The 15577-nt window shown below is 44.5% G+C and overlaps 1 protein-coding gene across 1 annotated transcript in view; it reads left to right on the top strand.

Moving 5' to 3' along the window:
- LOC138638117 (probable cation-transporting ATPase 13A4) overlaps positions 1 to 15577 on the top strand; it is a 627752-nt gene that overhangs the window by 483742 nt on the left and 128433 nt on the right. Inside the window, exons 21-22 of the mRNA XM_069727139.1 lie at positions 7030 to 7109; positions 8230 to 8272. Coding sequence (XP_069583240.1) covers positions 7030 to 7109; positions 8230 to 8272 — 123 coding nt within the window. The remainder of the gene's footprint in view (positions 1 to 7029; positions 7110 to 8229; positions 8273 to 15577) is intronic.

Raw genomic sequence — 15577 nt, 5'->3', positions numbered from 1 at the left:
GGCTCTTGTTATATAGTTGTTAAATGGAACAACTGCAGTGTGGCTACTAGTTTGGTTGGGGCCTACTAACGGTGACTGCCGCTCCTTGCTGTTCTCCTGGTTTCCTGTCCTGAACTTCCATTTTCAGGCTCTCGTTAAGTAGTTGTTAATATTACACTGCATTTGGCATACTAGTTGGGTTGGGGCCTACTAATGGTGTCTGCCGCTCCTTGCTGTTCTCCTCCACTGAACAAAGCAGTGCCCCCTGTTTACTACTGTTACCAATTTTGAACTGCATTTAGACTACTTACTGATTTGGCCCTACTCACTGTGTCAGCCTCTCATTACAGTTGTCCTCCACTGAACAAAGCAATGTCACCTGGTTAGTCCTGTTACCAATTTTGAAATTCATTTAGCCCACTTTATTATTTGGGCCTATATCTGTGTTTCCTCATCCTGCTCATTGCCCAGCCAGTGCTAGATGACTCTGCTGGTACATTGACCCAGACCGCTACATTCCCCTTGCATGCTACACAGCCAGATTCTGACCCTGCTGAAAGTGAGGTTCCCCTTCCCGCATACTATACCACCTTACACAGGGACAAAGATGAAGGTGCAGATGAAAGTGCAGGTTCCTTCATCAGGTGGGGGGGATACTCGTTGGCGACGTCACTGGCACAGGGCCCCTCATAGTACGCAAAAGTGTCGCTGCTGGTGGGAGGCGCCCCCGCCATGCAAACACACCGCCGTACTTTGAGGGGCCCTATGCCAGTGCCAATGCAAACGAGTGGGCCTCCCTGCTTGCTCAGGATCACAGCACTTGCAAAGTTGAAATACTTACCTCTCCCTGCTCCACTGCCATGACGTGGTCCACGTTTCCTGGGCCCACTAAATACTTGAGCCAGCCATACCCCCAACAACTTTAGCCAAATGACCCCCAATTTCCAATGCCTAACTATTATTATAAGGTAAAATAAGATTGTCAACTTCAGTACCAAGAATGGATGTTTTTACCAATAAAATGGGCACTGTAGGTGTTTTCCTGGCCTCCACTCACTGCCGACTATGCTCCCCCATTGACTTGCATTGGGTTTCGTGTTTCGGTCGATCCCGACCCCGACTTTACGCGATAATCGGCCGATTTCACTCGACTCAACTTTTAAAAAAGTAAAAGTCGCTCAACCCTAGTACTTACCTCTTTTAATAAAGCAAGCTCTGGAGGCAGAGTTATCTTCCAGGTAACATCATCCCCATAGCCTGGAAGAGGTAATTTATATATGAGAAAAGTGAGAATTTCTCTGGAATAAGACATCAGATGGCAGAAATCAAGGTATACAATTTCCTATGACGTGTATGCTCATATAGATTGTTTACGAAGGTTGATTCTACTGACATATTCCTTTTAATGAGCAGTATTCTGATTTCATTGGAATTAGACATCTTAAGTGTTTGCTTACACCACTGTATTTTCCTTCCAAGTGTGGTCCGACAAAACATTACATTGCACTCGGACCAATGTTATTCTATGGAGCCGAGCACATGTCCGTTTTTTTTCCTTGGACCAAGTCTGTACTAGGACAAAATCATAGCATTTTTGAGTTTTATCTGATTATTGTATCACACTTAGCCATGCAAGTCAATGAGTGTGAAATCAATGAACTACACTGGAATGACATCTGAGTGCAGTCCTTGCACTGACACAATGGAGAAGATGGAGAAAATTTGTTTTCCATCCATTCCCCTCTGTGTGCTCCAATTCTCTCATCCCTGAATATCAGATTACACTATGCTGACAATCGGATCAAATTCTGATGAGAGTTTGATCTGAATGTCATGTGAATGATCGACCCTTTTCTGTTGAATGAGAGAATCTACGGTGGTGTGCACCTGCCCATAGTCTGACATTGCATCAATATACAGTATATGTAACTAGGTATTGAACCTGTTCTGCATTTTTATTGGTACATATCTGGCACCATTTTTTTTTAAGACATTGTGTCGAAGTCTTCAATAAATTGGCATTGGATATTGTGGTATACGCACACGCTAACTCCGGCACCAATTTATTGAAGTATTGTATTACAAAATTAAAGGGAACCTGTCACTAGAAATAATACTGTTAACCTGCAGATTTGTGGTTAATCTGAAGGTTAGCAGCATTATTATGCTACCTGATGAATGCAAGCAGCCGGATGCAGCTGGGATAAAACAAACTTTATTCTTCCCACCATCATTCAATTTCCATCATGGAGGTTGGGGCGCTGCATGTTCAGTCACCGCTCTGAGTATAGAGAGCGGCAGCTGTAACCACGCCCCTGACACTGACTTCCGCTACATTGAGGCTCGCTGTCAGTCAGGGCAGGAGGCACGGTTCTGTATTCTCAAACCAAGGACTTGTAAGGGGTATGCAGTCGGCTGGTTTGGGCCCTGCAATTCTGTACATGCCTACCTAATGAAACCGAGTACGTTTTGTGTTTACAGTGTGCCCTGTGTAATATATGATAGCTGACACTGTATAATATAATAATGGCTGACACTGTTCTGATATGTGTGTTAGGGACACAAATAGGGACAGTCAGAGGCAGTGGTAGGTCAGCATTGGTAAGGGTTATGACAGTGTAGTTGCAGGTTAGACACATTGGAGGGTACTATAGAGTTAGATATTAGATTGTGTTAAGAACTGGTTTCAGCTGGAGAAGTGACAGTTGAGAAAGGGGGCGGGGCCAGTGTAGTGATGGTTATTGTGTCTCCCTGAGGTAATTTCAGTTAGTAGAGTTGAGCAGAGCTGTTAGGTTGTGAGAGGAACGAGTCTGTGAGGAGAATTGTTCTAGAAAGAAGTCAGTAGTTGTTGTTGTTGTTGTCCAGAGAGAGATAAAGAGACAAGAAGAACTGGAAAGGAGAGTTCTGGAGAATGAAAGATTGCAGGGCACAAGTGGACCTAATCAGCCTGAAAGGATCAGTGGCTAGACTGTGGGGTAACTTCTGTGACGTCGGGGACTTACAGTCTGACCAGGATTTACAGTGGCAACTTGAATTTCCGCTCAAGATGGGGAAATTGGATGGGGAGCACCTAGAATCAGCTAGCTTGATTACCCAGGGAACTGCGGGACTGGATGCCATTGTAATACTATTGTAGGAACTCGAGGACTCTGGTAGCGTGGAACAATGAACAGACAGAGATGGGTTTCTTTAATGCAAATAGTGTATTTGTACCACCTCAATAACACCCAAAACAATATACTGATAACCCGCAATGAAACAAGTCCCTTAACCATATACAGCAAGTTCTTAGGGCAGAGTCCTCGGCAAGGTGAGTGTGACAGGTGATGTGGTGCAGATCCAAAACACTGTCGGTGCAGAAAGAGTCAAATCCAGGTATGTAGTGAACACAAGGAAGTCCACAACAAGTCCTCAGGTTAATCCCAGGTGTGGCATGAACACGGGTAAGTCCAGAAACAAGTTCACATTAAAGTATTTGCTTTGCAAAAAAGAAAAAAAAGAGCATGAACCGCACATCCCAAAATCATACGTTGATCTAAAGCCGCTAGGCAAAAATTAATATAACTGAATATGAGGTTTTCAGTTTAACATTCTGATCAGACTGTATGAAGCCCACTGCCCCTTCACGGCAAACCTCGTAGTGGGTCCTATCGCCCTAACGGAGCGGAGCCGTGCGGCGCCCACCGCCACAGCGGCCATGCACAGCAGGGCGGACGGCCTGTTGCCCCACAGCACCCATGCTGCAAGACTGAGTCCCCAAGACTCCAGACCGCGCCGCCCCACCAGCACAAAGCCACAGCAACAATGGCCGCCACACACCACCAACACCAAAATGAAAGGAGCACTTAAACTCACCTTCCTACAGCTCTTCAGTGAGAGCCAAAATGGGCTAGATCCCTTACTTTGCAGTCTCCTGCTAATTAAAATCACCTGAGCCAAATGGGAGGAGTGCTGGTCCAAGAAGAAGACTCGAAGATGCTTTGCAAAAAAGAAAAAAAAGAGCATGAACCGCACATCCCAAAATCATACATTGATCTAAAGCCGCTAGGCAAAAATTAATATAACTGAATATGAGGTTTTCAGTTTAACATTCTGATCAGACTGTATGAAGCCCACTGCCCCTTCACGGCAAACCTCGTAGTGGGTCCTATCGCCCTAACGGAGCGGAGCCGTGCGGCGCCCACCGCCACAGCGGCCATGCACAGCAGGGCGGACGGCCTGTTGCCCCACAGCACCCATGCTGCAAGACTGAGTCCCCAAGACTCCAGACCGCGCCGCCCCACCAGCACAAAGCCACAGCAACAATGGCCGCCACACACCACCAACACCAAAATGAAAGGAGCACTTAAACTCACCTTCCTACAGCTCTTCAGTGAGACCCAAAATGGGCTAGATCCCTTACTTTGCAGTCTCCTGCTAATTAAAATCACCTGAGCCAAATGGGAGGAGTGCTGGTCCAAGAAGAAGACTAGAACATGCTTTGCAAAAAAGAAAAAAAAGAGCATGAACCGCACATCCCAAAATCATACGTTGATCTAAAGGGGAGTGGGCTTCATACAGTCTGATCAGAATGTTAAACTGAAAACCTCATATTCAGTTATATTAATTTTTGCCTAGCGGCTTTAGATCAACGTATGATTTTGGGATGTGCGGTTCATGCTCTTTTTTTTTCTTTTTTGCAAAGCATGTTCTAGTCTTCTTCTTGCACCAGCACTCCTCCCATTTGGCTCAGGTGATTTTAATTAGCAGGAGACTGCAAAGTAAGGGGTCTATCCAATTTTGGCTCTCACTGAAGAGCTGGAGGAAGGTGAGTTTAAGTGCTCCTTTCATTTTGGTGTTGGTGCTGTGTGGCGGCCATTGTTGCTGTGGCTTTGTGCTGGTGGGGCGGCGCGGTCTGGAGTCTTGGGGACTCAGTCTTGCAGCATGGGTGCTGTGGGGCAACAGGCCGCCCGCCCTGCTGGTGCATGGCCGCTGTGGCGATGGGCGCCGCACGGCTCCGCTCCGTTAGGGCGATAGGACCCACTACGAGGTTTGCCGTGAAGGGGCAGTGGGCTTCATACAGTCTGATCAGAATGTTAAACTGAAAACCTCATATCCAGTTATATTAATTTTTGCCTAGCGGCTTTAGATCAACGTATGATTTTGGGATGTGCGGTTCATGCTCTTTTCTTTCTTTTTCACATTAAAGTATTATACTGGTGTAGATTTTAGTAGCTCCCACCAGGGGGAGTAAATGAAGGATTAAGTAGCAAAAGCACAGTCCAGCTACATAGTTCCAAAACACAGATCAAAAACAGAGTTCTTACCAGGAGGAGTGAACCAAGTGTTAAGTTCCAAGATCAATAGACTAAAGATAACTGAGAGTGTAGCTTACATAGGCAGAGAATGTCCAGAGCCATGGGTAGAAGCACAGTAGAACAAGCAGCTGAGCTGAAGGAGAAACGGAAGCAGAATACTCCAGCAAGGAGGCTGACACCTGAGTCGGGTTTTAAACAAATGAACAGGAAGTAGGGCAGACAAAAAGAACAAACTCCATCTTAACAAAGGGCAAGATCATTCACAAGGTGACTTGGAAAACCCGGAATACTGACAAGCATATTGCCAGAGGTTATGCTGACAGGAGAGATCATGAGGAACTCTGGAGGAGAAGTTCTTATGTCTTTTTAAGATTGCTAGATTAAGGCTGTTCTGAAGAAGCACAAGGTAAGTAAAGGTTTATTGAAAGTGAACTTGGACTTTGAGAACATTTGTGTATGTCTGCGACGGATTGGAGCCCTGCATGCTGTGAAGGATTCTGACCCACAGATGGGTGAAAATACCTGACACACACAGCACACCACAAAATGGATACTTTATTAATGCAGCGGGGCACCAGGGTGCAATGAAAGTACAGAAGCCCCTTGGCACAAATACCACCCTGGTCCCCATTACAGACCTAACCCCTGGTTCCCTGCACCACATGAGTGAAGCTGAATTATGGGAGAAAAATAAAGTTCATTTTCTCCCAGCTGCATTTTGCAGCAAGCAGGCGCCAGGCAGCATAATAATGCTGTTAACATGCACATTAAGAGCATATCTGCAGGTTAAGTGTTATTTCTGGTGACAGGTTCCCTTTCATATAGCACAAAAGTGTACCAATAAAAATGCCCACCACCTAGACGTAGAACGGATTCAATAGCTAGTCATGGTCTATGCTCCCCCAGCTTGGTTTATTCTCCCCTAGCCTGGTATATTCTCCTCCATCCAAGTATATGGTCCCCCAGCCTGGTATATTGACGCTGGATGTGCCCTTCTGACTCCAGCCACACTGCTCAGGTGCAGTCTATACCAGCATCTGACAGATGGACGTGCCCAGCGGTATATTATAGATTTGTTTCCTAATACCATATCACTTTTATAGGAAATTTAAGGAGACAAGTCTGATTCCCTAATATATCTGCTCTAATAAACATTATTCCTACTACATTAGGGCTCATGTACACCACCAATTTTCTAGTATGAGTACTATCCGTGGGTTTCATGATATTCTATGGGGTTGTACACATATCTGCAATTCAAGTCTTTGGATCCGTGAAAAAAATAGGACCTGACATAATGGAGATTTTTTTTCTCTACACGACCAAGAAAAACTGATATGTCTATGATCAAACTCTGATCAAAGTCTGAACAAAATAATCATACTGTTTTTCTAGGATGTGGAAAAATCGGTTGTGTGAACACACCCTTAATGCAAAACTTTGTATTGACAAAACCAATTGATTATTTATTCCTAAAACTAGAAATTCAGCTTCTTCAATCACTTTTGTGCACTTTAGTATATTTTTCAGTAAAATGGTTTTCACTATTGAAGAAAATCCCTAAAACCATTGGAAAGACGGTGTCTCATACATTACACAGAGAGTAGAGGACGTTGGTCTTGTATAAACCTAGACACCTCTGCTGTCGTATGTTCAGATAAGTGGACACTTTGGAGGATTATTTTCAACTATACTGCATATATGTAAAGGATGGGGTTTTACAGAGCTTATGATTTAATATTTTTGTTTTAAGGTACTATTAAATGGAACCATATTTGCAAGAATGACTCCAAGGCAAAAGTCAAGTCTTGTTGAAGAGCTTCAAAAATTAGAGTAAGTTTGAAATATTCCTTTTAATAAAACTGTGCCCAATTTAAAATATACATTGAGGAAATTACGGTTTTTCCCATCCTATGGATTAAAATTGCAGGGAAAACGGCTGAACTGGATGACTTTTTTAGACTGACAAATGATGCATTATTAATATATACTCTGAGACTTCAACATTGAAATTGCAACACCAAGAAAGAAAAGTCATAGAATTATAGAAACCACAGGATCAATAGACATGCTAATAATATGCAAATAGTGAAAAATGGAAAAACAATTTTCAAAACACCTCAATTCATTTAATATTGAGTATGAGCAGCACTCACAGAAGTATGTGCACTTGCACAACTTGGCAGGTATCATTGAGATTAGTAGTGTTTGTCTGAGGAGCGTTCTGACATGTTAAATGCACCCGGACACAAACATTATTAAGATCTGCTTCTGGCAACTCCTTTTGCTATTGACGCTTATTGCTATCTAAGAGGTGCTTCATGGAAGGCTGACATTGTTATGTTGAAAAACAACCCTGTGATAATTAGGAGAAATCTTAATCTGATCTTAGTGATTTGAGTGCCTTAGTGAATTCAGAATGGAAGAACATTCCTCAAATAACCAATGACTTCAATGATAGTGTGAGTGCATGTATTTCTGCTCAGGGGCACTCATGCTCAATATTAAATACATTAAGATGTTTTAAAAATGTTTAAATTTTTTCATAATTTGCATTTCTTTAAAAGGATTATCCATAACAGTTTAATTTTCTTTACTATGGACCTAAAAACTAACAGGCAGGCAGTTACTAACTACCAATCTGTTGTAACCAACCGATCTCAGTCAACTCGGAGGTGAGTGGCTGTCAATCAGCATGACTTCTTTGTTGTCGTGGAGCAGCAGAATCACTGGGTAGAATTTTGCAGGTTGTTGCCTCTGTTAGCAAATACCTGCCATGTTACTTTTTAGACCTGTAGTAAAAGGAAAAAACGCCATGGACAACCCCTTTAACATGTGTAGCTATCATATAATTTGTATAATGTCTTTCTTGGTTCTGCAATTTCAATATTGAGGAGTATAGCTATATTATGTATTATTATAAACATCTAACGGACCTCATTTTTTGTTGCAGCTATTTTGTTGGGATGTGTGGAGATGGAGCCAATGATTGTGGGGTAAGGAAATGTTAGACTGATAAAACTCAAATTTATTGTTCTATATATCATGGTGGTTTATTTGGATAACATCTTCATATATTCTTCTGACAAACAGAGTCACATGAGCCACTTCTGGGTGGTTCTTCAGAGGCTTAGGGAGAAATCACTATTTGCTAAACCGGAGAAGTGTTCATTTTTTGCTCAAGAATTGTCTTTCCCTGGGGTCATTTTGTCTGCTGAGGGGTTTCACATGGGCAATAGGAAGGTACAGGCTATTGCGGATTGAGTGCAACCCAGAGATCTCAAGGGCGTTTTCTGGGTTTCACTAATTATTATAGATAATTCATTAAGGGGTTTTCTCAGGTGGTCAAACACCTCACTGATTTAACTCGTAAGGGGGCTGATCTCAAGAATTGGCCAGCTCCAGCTGCTGCGGCATTTATTTCCTTGAAGAACAGTTTTATGACTGCCCTTGTATTAGTTCAACCTGATTTTTCTAAAACATTTATCGTAGAGGTGGATGCCTCAGAGGTGGGAGTGGGGGCTGTGTTGTCTCAGGGGCCCACCACGTTAACTAACTTAAGACCCTGTGCCTTCTTTTCGTGAAAATTTTCCTCTGCTGAGAGGAATTATGATGTCGGTAACCGGAAGCTATTGGCCATTAAATTGGCGCTTGAAGAATGGAGGCATTTTTTGGTGGGGGCTGTCCATTGCATCACTGTCATTACGCATCACAAGAACCTGTCTTACATTGAGTCCACCAAGCGTTTAACTCCGAGACAGGCAAGGTGGTCACTTTTTTTTCCCGATTTCAATTCTCTATTACTTTCAGACTGGGGTAAAAGAATGTGAAGGTTGATGCTTTGTCTCATAGCCTAGATCTAATATCACTTCCTGAACCTCCTTCCTCCATTTTTCAGGGCGGAGTGGTGGCAGCTGTGGTGTCCTCGGCATTTGAACAAGAGATTTGTGAGGCCCAATCTCTTGCTCCTTTGTCCACACCTGATAATAAGCACCTTTGTGCCTGTTCAGTATCGGTTAAGGGTGCTTCTAGAGTTCCATGACTCGGCTCTGAGTAGGCATCCTGGAATCTCAGCCACACATAAAGCCATCACTAGGCTGTTTTGGTGGCCCTCATTGGTTTCTGACGTCACTGGGTTTGTGTCCTCTTCTGAAACTTGTGCAAAAACCCCTTTAACCCTCCGTCACATACAACTGATCTGACAGGCGCTTCTCTTTTACTTTCATTTCTCCTTCCTCACCAGATTGTGAGGAAACCACCTCCCTCCAGGTAGTCTCCTGATTCTTGAAGGTCTGTGAAACCTGATATCACAGTTGGATTTCAGAGCTTCAGGGGAGAGGATATAGCTGCACAGATCTCTCAGGCTCATTGTATGTGAATACGTCACATTCAGTAAGGTTGGTATTTTATGTTTTTATTCATCACAATAGTTTATTTAGCTTGTTTTATGAATGTATAGCACAAAATGTGAGGATATTTCATAGAAATAAGGGAGATTTTATAAAAGAAAGTGTGCTGCTCAGGCATATACAGTAGTTCCCTAACATATTCCTTCTCTTGCTTCAGATTATCTGCTGAAATGGAGAGGAAAATGTACAATTTATCCAAACAACTTGATGTTGAGGAAGTAACAAACATGCTGTTAGATGATAGAGACCTCACACTGAATGAGGATTTAGGAGAGGAAAGTGAGATTGATTCTCATGATGAGGTGGAAGAATGTGTCCTGGATTCTGAAACAGAGCAAGATGGTGACAGTGGTGAGGATGAAGAAGTTGGATCATATTATATTGGAAAAGATAAAAATACTAAACGGAACAAGAAGCCATTCCAGAAACAATGTAGGGAACCTTTAAACATTATTACTCACCTTCCTGCAGTAATAGGAACTGCACGTAATGCAAAAACTGCAGTTGAATGCTGGAACAGTATATTTACAGATGACATTCTGGACTCTATTGTCACATATACCAACCAATATATAGACATTATAAAGGACAAGTACATCTGCAACAGAACCATCAAGCCCACAGATGAAATAGAACTGCGTGCTTTTTTTTTTTGGATTACTGTACCTTGCAGGAGCTTATAGGGCAAATAGACAAAGTTTGGAGGAACTTTGGGGTAAAGATGGGGATGGAGTTGAAAAATTTAGCCTTGTTATGTCCATAAACAGATTCAGGATTCTAATTCGTTGCCTTCGGTTTGACGACAGAACTAACCGAACCGAACGCAAAACACATGACCGACTTGCTCCAATTCGTGATATATTTCAAAGATTTGTTGTAAACTGTAAACAAAGTTATTACCCTGGAGAGAATCTCACTATTGACGAAATGCTCCCTGGTTTTCGTGGTAGATGTGCCTTTCGTCAATATATTCCATCAAAGCCAAACAAATATGGAATAAAAATTTATGCCCTTGTTGATGCCAGTAAGACCTACACTTACAACCTGGAAGTTTATGCAGGAAAACAACCAGAAGGTCCTTACTGTGTGAGCAACAAACCCATTGATGTTGTAAAAAGACTGGCTGAACCCTTATTTGGATCGGGTCGCAATATTACAGCTGACAATTGGTTTACAAGTTGTGATCTGATTGACTATCTGAAAATTCAGAAGCTGTCATATGTGGGAACTGTAAGAAAAAACAAAAGGGAATTGCCGCCACAGTTTGTAAGTGTGAAAGAGAGACAACAGTACAGCAGTATGTTTGCATTCCATAATGGAAAGGTTTTAGTTTCCTATGTACCACATGCCAAAAAAATCGTACTTCTTCTATCAACACTTCATGATGATGCTGCCATCGATCCTGGGACTGGGGCAGAAAAAAAACCGGAGATAATTACATTTTACAATGCCACCAAAGGGGGTGTGGATACAGCAGATCAGATGTGCTCTACTTTCAACGTCAGCAGAAACATCAAACGCTGGCCAATGGTCATATTTTTTGCTATGTTGAATTTGGGTGGTATAAATTCACAAGTAATTTATCTTGAAAACAAGCTTGAACCACTCCGTAGACGATTGTATCTGAAAAAATTGGCCCATGAACTAGTACTTGGAGAGCTACGCAGGAGAAGCGTGAAAACAATCGGTATCCCCTCTCGCCTTCAAGTTCAGCTCAAAAGTTTCCGCCCAGAAGATGATGGTGAAAAGTCACCATCTGCACCACCTCACAAAAGAAGGAGATGCACCACCTGCCAAACGGAAAGCGGAACCAGAAGGCTTTCAAATTATGAATGTCTCAAATGTCATAAAGCAATTTGCCTGACACATGCAAAAATGGTGTGTAATTCTTGCTATTTGTTCAGCAAGTGTGAGTTTTCTGGGGAAACCTCAGCATCTACTTCTGATTGAATATGTTTTTAACCCCTTAGCGACCGCCGATACGCCTTTTAACGGCGGCCGCTAAGGGTACTTAAACCACAGCGCCGTTAATTAACGGCGCTATGGAAAAAGTGTATAGCGCCCCCCACAGGCCGATTTTCTCCGGGGTCTCGGCTGCCGAGGGTAGCCGAGACCCCAGAGAACATGATTCGGGGGGGGTTTAACCCTCCCCGCATTTGCGATCGCCGGTAATTAACCGTTTACCGGCGATCGCAAAAAAAAAAAAAAAGCGATCTCTTTTTAATTTCTCTGTCCTCCGATGTGATCGCACATCGGAGGACAGAGAAAAGGGGTCCCAGGTGGCCCCCCAATACTCACCTAGCTCCCCCGATGCTCCTCGTGTCTCCCGGTGGGCGCCGCCATCTTCAAAATGGCGGGCGCATGCGCAGTGCGCCCGCCGGCCGGCACCGGGAGAATCTTTGGGGTCTCGGCTGCCTGGGGTAGCCGAGACCCCAAAGAGCATGATCGGGGGTCGGTTTTAGCGACCCCTGTTTTGCGATCGCCGGTAATTAACTGTTTACCGGCGACCGCAAAAAAAAAAAAAAAAAAAAAAAGTAAAGTGTAATTCTCTGTCCTCTGATGTGATCGCACATCAGAGGACAGAGAAATAGGGGGATTCGGGGACCCTAGCATACTCACCTAGGTCCCTGGATCCTCTTGCTGCTCCTCCTGGCCGCCGGCAGCAGAACATGGCGGACGCATGCCCAGTGCGCCCGCCATCTGTCTCCATCTGCCGGCCGGCAGGAGAACAGCGGTTAGGGCTAAAATTAGGGTTAGGGGTAGGGTTAGGGGTAGGGTTAGGGGTAGGGTTAGGGGTAGGGTTAGGGTTAGGGGTAGGGTTAGGGGTAGGGTTAGGGGTAGGGTAAGGGTTAGGGTTAGGTTAGGGGTAGGGTTAGGGGTAGGGTTAGGGGTAGGGGTAGGGTTAGGGGTAGGGTTAGGGTTAGGGTAGGGGTAGGGGTAGGGCTAGGGTTAGGTTAGGGGTAGGGTTACGGCTAGGGTTAGGTTAGGGGTAGGGTTAGGTTAGGGTTAGTGGTAGGGTTACGGCTAGGGTTAGGTTAGGGGTAGGGTTAGGTTAGGGTTAGGGGTAGGGTTAGGTTAGGGTTAGGGGTAGGGTTAGGGTTAGGGGTAGGGTTAGGTTAGGGGTAGGGTTAGGTTAGGGTTAGGGGTAGGGCTAGGGTTAGGGGTAGGGTTAGGGGTAGGGTTAGGGGTAGGGTTAGGGGTAGGGTTAGGGTTAGGGGTAGGGTTAGGGGTAGGGTTAGGGGTAGGGTAAGGGTTAGGGTTAGGTTAGGGGTAGGGTTAGGGGTAGGGTTAGGGGTAGGGGTAGGGTTAGGGGTAGGGTTAGGGTTAGGGTAGGGGTAGGGGTAGGGCTTGGGTTAGGTTAGGGGTAGGGTTACGGCTAGGGTTAGGTTAGGGGTAGGGTTAGGTTAGGGTTAGTGGTAGGGTTACGGCTAGGGTTAGGTTAGGGGTAGGGTTAGGTTAGGGTTAGGGGTAGGGTTAGGTTAGGGTTAGGGGTAGGGTTAGGGTTAGGGGTAGGGTTAGGTTAGGGGTAGGGTTAGGTTAGGGTTAGGGGTAGGGCTAGGGTTAGGGGTAGGGTTAGGGCTAGGGTTAGGGCTAGGGTTGGGGCTAAATTTAGGGTTAGGGTTGGGGCTAAATTTAGGGTTAGGGTTGGGGCTAAATTTAGGGTTAGGCTTCTTTCACACTTACGTCGGTACGGGGCCGTCGCAATGCGTCGGCCCGACATACCGACGCACGTTGTGAAAATTGTGCACAACGTGGGCAGCAGCTGTAGTTTTTCAACGCATCCGCTGCCCAATCTATGTCCTGGGGAGGAGGGGGCGGAGTTACGGCCACGCATGCGCGGTCAGAAATGGCGGATGCGACGTACAAAAAAACGTTTCATTGAACTTTTTTTGTGCCGACGCTCCGCCAAAACACAACTGATCCAGTGCACGACGGACGCGACGTGTGGCCATCCGTCACGATCCGTCGGCAATACTATGGGCAAAAAACGCATCTTGCGGGCACATTTGCAGGATCCGTTTCTTGTCCAAAACGACGGATTGCGACGGAATGCCAAACAACGCAAGTGTGAAAGTAGCCTTAGGGCTAGGGTTAGGGTTGGGGCTAAAGTTAGGGCTAGGGTTGGGGCTAAAGTTAGGGTTAGAGCTGGGATTAGGTTTAGGGTTTGGATTAGGGTTGGTATTAGGGTTAGGGTTGGCATTAGGGTTACGCTTGGGATTAGGGTTAGGTTTGGGATTAGGGTTAAGGTTAGGGTTGTGATTAGGGGTGTATTGGGATTAGGGTTAGGTTTGAGGTTAGGGTTGAGATTAGGATTAGGGGTGTGTTGGATTTAGGGTTTTGATTAGGGTTATGGTTAGGGTTGACATTAGGGTTGTTTTGGGGTAAGGGTTGTGATTATGGTTAGGGTTAGTGATTAGGATTATGGATCAGGTTGGGATTAGGGTTAGGGGTTGGAGCTAGAATTGGGGGGTTTCCACTGTTTAGGTACATCAGGGGGTCTCCAAACACGACAGCCAATTTTGCGCTCAAAAAGTCAAATGGTGCTCCCTCCCTTCTGAGCTCTGCCGTGCGCCCAAACAGTGGGTTACCCCCACATATGGGGCATCAGCGTACTCGGGATAAATTGGACAACAACTTCTGTGGTCCAATTTCTCTTGTTACCCTTGTGAAAATAAAAACTTGGGGGCTACAAAATCTTTTTTGTGAAAAAAAATATATTTTTTATTTTCACGACTCTGCATTCTAAACTTCTGTGAAGCACTTGGGCATTCAAAGTTCTCACCACACATCTAGATAAGTTCCTTGGGGGGTCTAGTTTCCAAAATGGGGTCACTTGTGGGGGGTTACTACAGTTTAGGTATATCAGGGGCTCTGCAATCGCAACATAATGCCCACAGACCATTCTATCAAAGTCTGCATTCCAAAAAGGCGCTCCTTCCCTTCCGAGCTCTGCCGTGCGCCCAAACAGTGGTTTACCCCCACATATGGCACATCAGCGTACTCGGGATAAATTGGACAACAACTATTGCAGTCCAATTTCTCCTGTTACCCTTGTGAAAATAAAAACTTGGGGGCTACAAAATCTTTTTTGTGAAAAAAAAAATATTTTTTATTTTCACGACTCTGCATTCTAAACTTCTGTGAAGCACTTGGGCATTCAAAGTTCTCACCACACATCTAAATAAGTTCCTTGGGGGTCTAGTTTCCAAAATGGGGTCACTTGTGGAGGGTTTCTACTGGTTAGGTACATCAGGGGCTCTGCAAATGCAACATAATACCCGCAGACCATTCTATCAAAGTCTGCATTCCAAAACGGCGCTCCTTCCTTCCGAGCTCTGCCGTGCGCCCAAACAGTGGTTTACCCCCACATATGGGGTACCAGCATACTCAAGACAAATTGGACAACAACTTTTGGGGTCCAATTTCTCTTGTTACCCTTGTAAAAATAAAAACTTGGGGGCTACAATATCTTTTTTGTGGAAAAAAAAAATATTTTTTATTTTCACGGCTCTGCATTATAAACTTCTGTGAAGCACTTGGGCATTCAAGGTTCTCACCACACATCTAGATAAGTTCCGTGGGGGGTCTAGTTTCCAAAATGGGGTCACTTGTGGGGGATTTCTACTGTTTAGGCACATCAGGGGCTCTCCAAACGCGACATGGCGTCCGATCTCAATTCCAGCCAATTCTACATTGAAAAAGTAAAACGGCACTCCTTCTCTTCCAAGCTCTGCGGTGCGCCCTAACAGTGGTTTACCCCCACATATTGGGTATCAGCGTACTCAGGAGAAATTGCACAACAACTTTTGTGGTCTAATTTCTCCTGTTACCCTTGTGAAAATAAAAATTTGTGGGCAAAAAGATCATTTTTGTAGAAAAAATGCGATTTTT

The sequence above is a fragment of the Ranitomeya imitator genome, chromosome 5 (genome assembly GCF_032444005.1).
Source record: "Ranitomeya imitator isolate aRanImi1 chromosome 5, aRanImi1.pri, whole genome shotgun sequence".
NCBI classification, from domain to species: domain Eukaryota; kingdom Metazoa; phylum Chordata; class Amphibia; order Anura; family Dendrobatidae; genus Ranitomeya; species Ranitomeya imitator.
The sequence above is the reverse complement of the archived record's forward strand: the minus strand, read 5'-3'. Positions and strand labels throughout refer to the sequence as shown.